Source organism: Hesperophylax consimilis, chromosome 27 (assembly GCF_061612785.1).
Source record: "Hesperophylax consimilis isolate HC1 chromosome 27, BYU_Hcon_1.0, whole genome shotgun sequence".
In the NCBI taxonomy this organism is placed as follows: Eukaryota; Metazoa; Arthropoda; class Insecta; order Trichoptera; family Limnephilidae; genus Hesperophylax; species Hesperophylax consimilis.
The window spans coordinates 4,189,025-4,202,152 of NC_142862.1; the positions used below are offsets into that span (position 1 = coordinate 4,189,025).

The 13,128-nt window shown below is 34.6% G+C and overlaps 1 protein-coding gene across 1 annotated transcript in view; it reads right to left on the minus strand.

Annotated features, from left to right (window-relative positions):
- LOC149410494 (uncharacterized) overlaps window positions 1–13,128 on the minus strand; it is a 49,457-nt gene that overhangs the window by 16,578 nt on the left and 19,751 nt on the right. The window contains exons 8-10 of the mRNA XM_089648257.1: window positions 11,173–11,273; window positions 9,922–10,090; window positions 8,585–8,742 (exon numbers count right to left, since the gene is read on the minus strand). Of these exons, the coding sequence (XP_089504383.1) occupies window positions 8,585–8,742; window positions 9,922–10,090; window positions 11,173–11,273 (428 nt within the window). The remainder of the gene's footprint in view (window positions 1–8,584; window positions 8,743–9,921; window positions 10,091–11,172; window positions 11,274–13,128) is intronic.

Here is a 13,128-nt window from a genome sequence, read left to right on the forward strand (position 1 = left end):
GCAGCCAACAGAAACTAACAAGTAACCACTAGCAATATCAGTCAATAAATTAACATACAAACTTACATTACATTCGTAGGGATCCCTTTAGAAACATATGAAATTGTGTTTTGACTCCCACAAACATTAAATTAATATATGTACCTGAGTATACCTAAACGTGAATCATAAATTCTTTATCTCCAATCAAGTTAATTAATATATAGTTATCTATCTATTAATATTATAACCTCTTAATGTTATAATCTCTTATCATAATTATTAACTGATTTCCTTAAAAGATAATATATCAATTACACTTATTATTTAATATCAGGTATTGTTTACGTCAAGAAAAGTACATAAATACGTACAAACAATTAAAATTCCAACTTAATCTCAATGCAACTCAATTATTAGCGATAGTGATAGGAAAATTTCAACTATTGGTGACTGAGATAATGTCTTATCTATAGCTTAGCAAACGAGTGGACGAGAGACGAGCTTCGAAATGCCACTGCGTTCAATTCTCAGCTTCTCCATTGTACATCATTGCATTGCATTTCAGACGGTGTAAGAATTTTGTAAAAAAAACATATATTAAAATTCAAATAAAATAGCAGGTTCGATTAAGCTCCTAAGTTATCTGATAAAAAGTCTTAAATATAGTAACTTTTCTACAATATAACGACTTTTAAATCGATGTAAACGTTCTACACGCACATAACGAGTTGAAACAAATATTACACTCACATGAAAAATATGGCACATTTTGTTTGATTTGCAACTGACAGTGTAAACCTTTTCAAATATGCACGAAAAGAGTGAGATATCTGTTGCAATATTATCGGATATCAAAATTGGTAACTTTGTTTTAGAGCTGTTTTATGTTGCTATAATACACTGTTCCAAAGAAATACATAGGGAGTTATGCAAAATATCAAAACAACGCTTGGTATACGAAAATATTTCTTGCTCTCGAAACAATTATAAAAGTAGAAACGAAACTTTTAACAGCTCCAACGCAGAGTTAGAAATTAGCACTTATGTTTGTTAGAACAGTAGATATATTTACGCAACTTGACTGAAGTGAAAATTTTTGATCTTATATATTTTTTATAAAATTGTAAATTATCAGTTGGATAGCCCTGCTATATTAATATTGATTCGCTTTTATGTTCCTACCCAAGATCCTGATCAAGGTTCGCTAGCATGACAATTATATTATATACTACGGTTTCTGGTTACAATTCTGTTATAAATAGATTACACACCGTTGGTAATTCTTATGTTAGCTGATCTTTTTAATCTACCTCTATTGAAGAATAAAGCTGTACTAATTTAACATTTTAGCAGTGCATATTTTAATGAGGTCACTGCATAACAGGTTTAATGTTGTTCTGAATTTCTTTCACTTTATACAAATGTATATTATTTTTATTTTGTCTTGTTTGCTTATGTAAACTTATATTATATATTTTCTTTGTTCTTTATATATTGTACTACGACTCTGTACAAAAGTGAAAAAGTGTCACCTTAATTTAGTTATAAAATACGGCATTATTATTTTTTTGGGTGCCTTAAATATCATAAAATTTATGATAATCTAAGGAAAAAATCTTATGAAGTTTTTAAATAAAGCTGTTGTAATAAACAAAAAATAGTTTAAATTAATTATCTTTACTTTCGCGAGTCGCAATATTAGGTAATAGCCATAGACATATGAATATTAGTAGACCTGCCCTAAGTGATTAAAAGCGTATTATCCCCACTCCCCATACCGGTTCCATTGGAGCCGGCTGGGCTCGCGTATGGCCTCAAGTGAAATTTGAAAACGTGACGTCATCATTCTTGTGCGAACTATGGTCGAGGCATCATCGGTTCATTTTACGAAATAACACGGCAAAATGTTGACTTGTGATATGAAAACTTGTAAAAATAGATGTGAAAAAGAGAATAAACCCAATTGTCGTATTACATTCCATAAGTAAGCATTATTTTACTTTATTTTAAGCTTATTCACACCGTATTATATGGATCAATTTTAGAAACATATACTATCACATCACAATGTAGCGATTCTCAAGTGTGCTCATCGTTGTTTACTGGGGTAAGTAAATTATGAAACATTTGTAAAAGTGTCTTAACTAAATACTCTGAAACTAACTACGACTCTGCAAACAGAAGAAATTTACTTTGCCGAATTTGGACTTCGCAAATTAGTTCATAACGTGGCGAGTAATTTGCGCTCCGATGTTAAAATGTCTATTCATTCAAAAGCAGATTTTACTTTTGAGAACTAAATGGTGATATTATAATGCGAGATGCCTATTTACTGTCAGATTGATTTATTGACGAATCACAGTCAGCTTAACCCCCTTCGTTCTTCAACAGTTGATTTTACCCCTCGCCATTATCTTCTCGTCTATTAATTCCTTTGTCTGTGGTAATAGCGGTTATTTAATTGGAAACAAGTTCCAATTATCGGTCAAAAGATACACAAATAAAATGGTGTAAATTCAAAATCCATACAATTTACTGACCGAGCGCGGAGAAATAATAATAATATTTTTATTGTTTCAAAAAGAAATTGATCATATATAATATTTTTTTTATTTGAGCACTAAAGAAATAAAATCTTTTCATGTAAAAAACCCACAAATTTTCGCGGTATGAGCGTGGATCATGGCATATTTATATATAAAAAAATATTTTTAAACCAAAAATAAATATTTTTTTTTGATTTAAAAAAATATTTTTAAATCAAAAAAAAATATTTCCATTTCATCAACAATCTACACCATTTTTCAGATTTGAGATTTTCATGGTTAAAAGCATTATATTTATTTTTGGGGTATTATGCCGTGCTGCGCCACCTCCTTCTTTAACCGACGTTTCGGACAGCATTACAGTGTCCATCATCAGGAGGAGGTAGCGCAACAAGACATAATACCCCAAAAATAAATCACTATAAATACACCCAGTTTACTAGAAATAACAACCGCAAACTTGACTCCAAACACAACCCAGAGCAAGTTGGCTTAGTGATAATATTTTTGTTTCCGAGGCATTTTTTCACACCAAAAACTACGTTGTTTATGACCATTTATGTATAAAAATTTATGGAGCTATTTAATATATTTAAAATATCTTTTTTCAAAAACATACAAAATAAATTGATAATGTATCTTGACTTACCTTCGCTTTGTGCGCACTACAGTCTCTTTATAAAAACAAAACACAATTGACGTACAGCAGACACTAATTAAGAAATATAACAACAAGGACGTACACGTACACACATTACAATACGTATACTATACTAATATAGTTGTAGGTGTAGTTATAGTTACATGTACATGTATATACAAATACACTCCCGGGCCAAAGTTTACGAACAAATCGTTTTATCTATAAATAAAAAATGATATTAAAAATACTGTGTTGTGATTGCGGAATTGCAAAGTTGAAATTGATGAAGTCTTACTACAAAGCTGACTGGCGCTGGTAATCATCGCTATTTGGAAAACAGGATTGCATGCCGCTTGTCCGCAAGAAACAAAAAGTGCGGTAGATCATGTTACATCTGTATTCTTTTCGTACACCTGTACATATTAGCAACAGCAGTTAGCAGTTTATTTGTATATCCTTAACTGGTAAAACTCCATTTTTTATTTTAATTAAATGCGATCAATCAAGCTTAAACTGAGCAGATAGACTCGTCGATGACAATGCGTTCTATCATTTTTTTCGTTTAAGGCGATACCATATTATGTAGTAATGCAAAATCATGTGTTTTTGGTTTGAAAATTTGGTCGCCTAGAAATGTTTCAGATGCTTTAATTAAATACTGCGAGTAAAATACATCCTGGCCTTTGAAATAATCGAGTATTTTTTTGATAAGTCTTTTTATAAACCCAGTAAAAAATAATGTATGAGGCCTATGAAAACTGCTTTAAAGTTCAAAGTCTCCTTCTTACGAACCCATTTTCGGTTATGATTTTATTGTATAATGTGGCAAATTAAGTTATTTATAAAATGATTGCATAAATCAAAACAGGCGGATGGTGTTAAGCGGGAATTTAAACCTTATCGCCATCTACGTAAGGGTTGTTATTGATAGCTACTCAATTTAAAATATTACACGACGTAGTGCATCGCCTTACTTAATTACGGACATGCACGCATTGCTCTGAAATCGGATGAATCGGTTTCAAATGAATCGAATGTCGTTCCTAACCGATCGGCATTTGGCGAGGTTTGGGGGAGGTTTCTTTCACAGTTTACTTCTGTATACTACAATGGTACTGTTAAAAACTACAATACATGTAGTTTAAGTCAACTCCGCATCGCATTCCTGTGCAGAGATATTGCGTTAAGGCGACATAAAATTCTAATAACGTGGGTTTGCTCGACGCTCACATTTTAATTGTTTCTGATGAACGTATTACTAAAATCACAAATGTTTCTAGAGGGATCTCTACGGATGTAAGTCATTTATATTTAAGATTAATAAAAACAGGACCTTTCAGTTAAAATATTTTACGTAAAACGGTTTGAAATATTTCTAAAACGTTTTTCAACTATAAAATTAGCCATAAACACTTGATTTTATTTTTTAAACGATAAATTAGTAATTTTCCGAGGGATCCCTTTAGAAAAAATTGAGATTTTAGTAATATGTTCATCAGAAATAAATAAAATAAACCCCACGGAAAGATCGATTTTCTAGGCCTGCTAGGGAAAAATCGACCGTAGTTCCGTCCATTACGCCGGCCGAGCGCCGAAATTGTTTTTACATGACTTCAACACTTGTGTCGTTAAGATTCGCACTTTATTTAAGAGATTTGAAAAATTCAACCGCAATTCTGTCCAATACACTATGGCCGCGGGTAGCATATTTTTGTGCACGGCTGCTTCACTTACGGCCGTTGTTCCCAACATTTCGAACGATCAATCTCAGGGTCCGATCAGCCAAGTGATTTATTCAGTAACATTCGATTCGCCTGTTTCCAAACATCTTTACTGTTGATTATCTTAAGTGGCCATGCCCACTTTCATAGACAATAAAATGACATCAAAGTTAAAACTTTCAATGCTAAATTAACATTGAAGAATTAATTATTGTATTTATTATTAATGCATATATTTTTTTAAGTACTGTAATACGTAAACCGATATTTAATATTTAAGCGTATGAAATATGTTAAAAATAAAGTATTAGCTTGACTTTAATGCCACCGTGCCTTGGCCTCGCAAATATGTTTCACTCTGTTGACACTTTTTATAAGTAGTCATTTACTGAGGCAAGCTTAATCCAGTAGTTTGGCTTCCTTAAATTGGTTGATCACTCAGTTGTCACTTTTCCGTTGGAAAGAGCATAGTTGTGCGTTTGAGCAGTGTTGAGTCAAAATTTCGGCTCAGTAGGATTGGGAAGAACGGCTGTTATTGTCTCTTCTTAAGTATTTCTCGGGCGTCTCCGATATCTTCTACCATTCAAACTACTATCTAAACACTCCTCGCAGTAATAAGAACAAACTTTGAAATTTTCGTAGACTACTTTTGAGTTTTACTTTCGAGTTTTGCGAGCACAAACATACGCAGACTAAATTTGAAGATTACAAACGCAAAAAAATATCTATTAGGTATTACTGCCTGTGATGTATGCTAATAAAGTTGAGTATTTAAGGGATAGATGGCGCTAGTCATAAAGCTTACTCCAAAGTCCGTCAGATGTCGCTAGAGTGTAACAAATGCTTGTGAGGTTATAATGACAGGGAACAAGCTTCTCGAACCAGAGAATTACCAACCCTCGGGTAATGAACAGTGAAGCTTTATTCACACCTATTTATTGTAACGTAAATAAACACAATTATAAGTAGAACCGTTTACTTTTTAACAAAGAGTTCCAAACACTTAAATCTGCAAAGAAGGAACAGATAATATTTACGAAATGCTATCTTGCAAAGATGGTGTTAAACTTACTCTGTGTTTGTACAGTGCATATTGATTTGACATCATAGCGTCACTTGACACATTGCTTATCAACCAAGATTTCCTCACATTTTTATCAATGTGTTCCCAGGTGAGGTGACAGCTGTCTCCCGCTGTAAAAATGTTTTACTGTTTATTTAGTTTGTGTCTACACAGAATTTTGCTTTATTAGGTATAGCATCTTCTTCAATTTCCCTGGTATACAAGCCACATTTTCCGCTTATTGTGGTGGTAGTAGGAGATTTTAAAATACTGTCTGGTTATTCGTAATCATTTTATTTTAAAATACAACTGTTTGAATTTTTTTCGTGAATAAATGAATGCACATCTAGAAAGTCGAAATTTATCCACTTTCCAATTTCTGATCGAGCTGAAACTCCGGCAGATAGACTCGTTGTCGATGACGATGCGCTATATTAACTTGTGGAACTCACGCACATACACGCGCACACACCTGTATTTCTTTGAAATTGGATGACATTAAAATTTACAGCAGTTAAGAAACGATTTTTTTTTTAATTGCCGGCAACCCGGGCGTTTATTGTAATAACATGATCAATATTACAAACACGAAAGTAACCCGCCTCACTAGAAGATTTCTGTTATGTTGTTTGTTCTGTACCATCCAATTAGGATTTGGCTTAAGTATTAGCACGGTTCACTCTTTTTAGTCAGTCCCTGGAGAGGAAGGTTCAATCCACAGTCATTCCATTTTTTATGTATTTTTAAATACGTCCATTATTAAAAATATATATATATATATATAGTATAGTAAAAAACTTATTTTTTTGGGGTTGTTTTTTTTAAATTACACTTTTGAGTACTTAGTTTCTTGATTTTGCTACACGTTTTTTTGGTTTATTCATGTGCATGTGTAATTTTAATGAGAAATTAATTATTTATTTATTTGTAAGAAACAAACAGCTTTTACATAATACACAATGATAAATATACTAGTTAACTGAAGTCAAGCCACAGAAGTTTCTTATGCTATAGTTCATTGGAAATGAAGTTATAATAACTTAAAATTAATTTTGGGTTAAAGGAAGGGGAGAGGATGAGGAAAATAGGAAGAGGATAGGAGATGCTACCGATACATCCCATACTCTCATATTAATAATCGATCGTATGCATTACTTCATATCGATATTTATTTATTATAATAAATTTTATATTATATTGTGCACATACACGAGGAATCGGGGATTTTTTTCGAATATTTGTTTTACACGAGGGTAAATAAAATAAATCAGATTGTCGGGTTGATATAGACGTAAGTTCTGGTGAGTCCAGACCATTATTTAGAATTTTAAACAATAAGATTTGATCAAAAATTAGACGTCGTGTTTGGAGGGAGTTAAAATTATGAAATTTAATGGATTCGGTATAATTTGAGTGTAAGTGTAAGTTTACTTTGTAATTTATATGTATAAATTTTTTTTTGAACTCTTTCTATTCTTTCAATATAAAAGAGTCTTTCTGTATAAAGGAGTCCAGATCGGTGTACAGTCTTCCAGGTGCGGGCGAATATATGAGGTTTAAAGGGAATATAGAGTGTTTATGATGTGGAAGGGTTTTGCCATGCGAATTATAAATCCCAGCATTTTATTGGCTTTGTTAATGATTTCATCAGTGTATTGGATAAAGTTTAATTTAACATCCAATTTTACCCCAAGGTCCCTGATATATTTTACTTCATTGATGTGTGTGCCGTTTAGTGTGTATACAAAGGAAATTTTATTTTTATTACGTGTAAATGTTAATTTATTGCATTTGCGATGTTAATAACAAGTTTGTTTAGTTCGGAATAGACAAAAAGACGATTGAGGTCCTCTTGAAGTTTAATGCAGTCGTTGATTGATTTAATAACTAAGTGTATTTTTTATCATCTGTATATTATGCTAGGTAATTACTCTCTTACAACACAACTACACCACCAGAACAATAACCAACGGTCACTACAAAGTACCTTCACTACATACCACGTCAGCTCAAAGACAATTTTTCTTCCTAGCTCCTAAAATTTTTAACCTTATCCCTGAAAACCTAAAAACCGTGAATTCCTTTAAAAACAAATTACGAAATGGATCCTTACACACGGAATACATTACAACTACAATACCCATTCATTCTACACTCTATCAATTTAATCACCTTTCAGACAAAACATAATAATTTACTAATAATTTCTCAAATTTTTCATCTTCTTATAATTCTTTAACTTCTCCATCCTCTTCTTGCAACCCAAACTAGCTATACGCCATTTTTCTTTTTTTATATTATAGTAATGTATAGATTCTATGTCCGCAAACTGTAAAATTCACCCGCCATAACACAGGGTCATCCCTAACATGGAGGGTGAAATATCACAAACAACCACATGTACATTTTTAATAAAACTTCTTATCTTTTGTATTTGGATAAATATATTTTTTTAACTTAATATTTGGTACTGATAACTCTTTGACTTTGTGCCGTATGTTTGAAAATAAATAAATAAATGTTGCGGAATTATTATTTCAAGTGATGGGTAAAAAATATATATTCGACAATACTTTATGACTGTTTAATTATGATTAAAAACGCTACATTCTATAAATATTTAATTCCTTGGCTTCAGACCTATCCAGAAACCGTAGCGCGCTTGCATGTTAAAAGTGCCCATCTCGAGCTGCAGAGGATCCTGGGTGCGAGGAACCTTTACGAAGTCGAAGTCACGGAGGAGGTGGTAAATCACGGACTTGGTTTCCATCAGGGCAAAACGGGAACCTGGAATAATAATAATAATCACGTAAATTAATAAGAATTGAAATAAAACGGAATCAGGACAGGTAATAATTTAGGTGGAGGAAACAATTTATTGGATATTTATCACCTCTGCCATAGGTCACCCCAAGTGGTTGGTTACGTTTAGTGATTAAGCTGAGGTGCCCAGGTTCGTTCGGTGAGGTTTGTTCAGGATGCGACTACCCACCACTCACCAGCTGCGTGGAGTGCATTAAATGTACACTAACTTAAAAATTAAATATCGATCACCTTTAGAGAGGGCTGGAAGAGGGAGGAGGAAGAAGTAAGAGTGGTGAAAGTTTATTTGAATTAGGAATTAAAATGTCATTAGAAGGGTAAGAACCGGTGGGAAAATAAGGATAAGTGGGAAAATATTTAAAAGATGAGTTTTAATTATTTTTTGCTTATTAATTATATCTGCATTTATATTAACATAAGCGATAACAATTTTGATTAGAAATCGAAGTTTTCAAAGGGTAGATTTTTTGTTCATATCTGCAGTCACAACTGGGGAATTAATTTTTATGTTCTGTTATCCGCTAATCACAAATCATCGTAACGGATTTATAGTAGATTTTTTGTTTATATCTGTAGTCACAACTGGGGAATTAATTTTTATGTTCTGTTATCCGCAAATCACAAATCATCGTAAAGGAAATGGTTTTTCTCCACTGTGAGTCAGTATGTGACTATTTAAATTAGACTTTTGTGAACATGAATAGTTGCAGTCGGAACAAAAAAATGGTTTTTCTTCACTGAAAGTCAGCTTGTGCATCTTTAAACTGGACTGGAATGGCTAAAGTTGGGACACGGAAATAAGTTTTTTCACTGCGAGTCAGTAAGTGACTATTTAAATTAGACTTTTGTGAACATGAATAGTTACAGTAGGAACAAGAAAATGGTTTTCCTTCACTGAAAGTCAGCGTGCGCCTGTTTAAATTGTACTTTTTGTACGAATGGCTACAGTCGCGATACGAGAATGGTGAGTGAGAATATGGCGATTGTGGTAACTCTAAAGTTTAGGGTTTCGGCAAATCGCCGCCCCACAACAAATTGCCACCCCAGGCAGCTGTCTAAGTTGCCTAGGCTTAAATATGGCATTGACTCTAACTGTAACTGGGACTGAAACGCTAAGACTGTTTGATAAAATGTTCAATTTACCGATGCAATTTCTGGGGCCGATTCCAAATGGAATGAAGGAATGAGGCTTGATGTCTCCTTTGTTTTCGTCGGAGAATCTCTCTGGGTCGAAGGTTTCCGGGTCCTTGTAGAAGAGGGGATCGTGGTGGATTCCGTAGATTGGGAATAGAATGCCATCTCCTTGTTGGAGCTGTAAATATAAAAAAAATGTTCAATGTTATCTTTCCCGAAATGAGTTTTATTATAGTCATTGGATATTTTATTTAATTTTTATGTGAATATCACACAAGAGTCCCAACTAGTCCCAACCGTTTTTAGCCATTGAGAATATGGCATCCCCAATTAGGGTATGTTGTGAAATTAGTGTGAAGGGGAATGAGATGGGGAAGAAGAATATGGGTGATGCCTGGCTATTCTGATCTTGTCAGAAAACACGACTAAAGAAACCATTTCAAACAACGTTTCAATTCTGAATGGTGGTCTTACACCAGGGCGATACTGAGAGTATATTCCACTCTGGAACGTGCCGCGAGAATACTGTTGAGTATTTTAAATTAAGAAATTGTGAAATCAAATTTCAACAAACAAAATTTATTTTTTGGAATAACTTAGTGATGAAAACCTCGAATTGTAATATTTAATTATTGACGACAATATTAGCGATTCTTAAACAAAAATTTGAAACAGAAAAATCAGATAAAGATACGGTCACATCTAGGACTCGAACCCAGGACTCTTGCCTTGCCGGGGCACCGCTCTACCAACTGATCTAATGGGACCCTATCTCCTTTAGATTAGATTTTACGCGTCATAGAGAAAATGCAAGGCCGACTATAGTGGAGGTCAGGTCGCGAAACAGCCAAATTACGAAGTCAATGCAGTCACCAACCAAACTTCACTGTTTAAAATAGTCCAATCACTTTGTTTATTCATATGCTTGTGGTAAAACAGCATACAAATCAGCAATATCGAGTATCATCAGGAATAACCGTCATTCACAAACTGTCGTTGCTCTATCTATGTCGTTACATGGCAATGAATAACACCCAAAAATCCGCCAAGCGATCAGGCTTATAACTCTAGTCGGCTTTGAGGTGGTATTTCTGGAAGTCCTATCGTTTATTTCCTTGATGCATATGTATTCCTTGAATGTTTCTATTTATTTTACATAAAGAGTGAAAACATAAGAGTGTTTCTTACTTGCCACATTTTATCTTAATTTTGTCAGAAAATAACAATTATTTTCAAATTATTTTTTTTTTTATTATTTACCTTGACGGTTTTCGTGCTGTTTTTATTTGATGGTGGAAGGGTGTATGGCTTCGCGCACCTCCTGTCTATAGACACTAAAGGCGGCCATAAGCGGAGGGCCTCTGGAAGAAAAAAACACATCATATTACCCATCCGCTAAAACCGCTTTTAAAGTACTATACAGTAATCGAAATTCGTCCAAAATATCATGGATAGAAAGCAGATTGCATTAATTTACCAACCGGTACAAAATATTAAATTCAAGGTTTGAATACATTACGACTTGACATTAGACCATCGTCACTTGACACTCAACAACGCACTCAAAAATGGACACCCGACACTCGAGACTCGACAGTCGAAACATGACAGTAGACTCTAGACACCCGGAACACGACAGTCGACACTTAACACACAACACATGACCCTCGACGGTTGACACTCGAAACTCGAAATTTGACACTCGATCATTGACACAGTTGACACTCGACAAATGACACGCGACACTCGAAACATGACACTCGACATTCGGAACTTGACACTTGACACCTGAGACTCGACAGTCAAAACATGACACTCGACTCTTGACAACCGGAACTTGACACTCAACAGTCAAAACATGACACTCGACGCTTGACCGTCAAAATAGAAATATGACAATCGACAGTTGACACTCGATAAATGACACTCGACACTTGTCACTCGAAACATGACACTCGACGCTTGACCGTCAAAATAGAAATATGACAATCGATAGTTGACACTCTACATTTGACACTTGATCATCGATACTCGACAAATGACACTCGACATTTGACACTCGAAACATGACACTCGACAGTCAAAACATGACACTCGACGCTTGACCGTCAAAATAGAAATATGACAATCGACAGTTGATACTCGACATTTGACACTCGATCATCGACACTCGACACTTGACACTCGAAACTTGATACTCGACACTTCGATCATCGACACACGACAAATGACACTTGAGTCTCGACAGTCGAAACATGACACTCGACACTCAACACTTGACACTGGACGCTTGACACTCGATACTTGACGCTCGACACTTCTCTTGATACCCGGAACTTGACACTCGACACTTAACACTTGACACTCGACGCTTGACAGTTGAAACTCGGAATACGACACTCGACAGTTGACACTCGACATTTGACAATCGACACTTGACACTTGACACTTGACACTTGACACTCGACACTGAACACTCGCACTTAAAAAAGAATCTAGTGTACATGTCGTCCATACGCCAACCACATTGGAAGGTCCAGATAAGCGTCCGCATAGGGCTAACTAATTTTTTGTGGACGTAGAACAAATTATGAACGTAGTACAAACCGATTATCGTCAAGGCGGGCTTTCTACCCCCAGAAATAATTTATTTAAAAAAAAAAATTAAAAAAAAAATAAAAAAATTATTTATTGCATCTCACTATACATAAAACACGTTTTTTTTCACATAAAAATTAACCTCACTAGGACTAAGCCTGTATCGATGATAACAATTTACATTTGGGTGAAGCAAACATAAGAGTAATCACAAACATAAAAGTAATTCCTACATGCAAACACAAAATATTTCAAAATTAAAGAAAAATTAAGTATAAGGCTGATTTTAGTGTCACGCTCACCGTCAGCGCTCATAGATCAGCGCGTAGTTCGTCAGCGCTGAGGCTCAGCGTGGCTCGTTTCAGTATCGTACTGACCGCCTTACTGTACAGTTGAAGACCAAAATGCGGAGTGTATTAGTTATTGCTGCTTTGTACTACCTATCCCAAAAAATAAAAACCGGCGACGACGAAGACTCCATGTTCATCCATTGATTGAGCAGAGAGCCGTTGCTGGAGACTTTGTCTTCTTATATGGCGAACCTCATCGATAACTCGATGTCCAGCCTTAGGCTGATTTTAGTGTCACGCCGACCGCACGCGCACCGTCGGCGCTGAT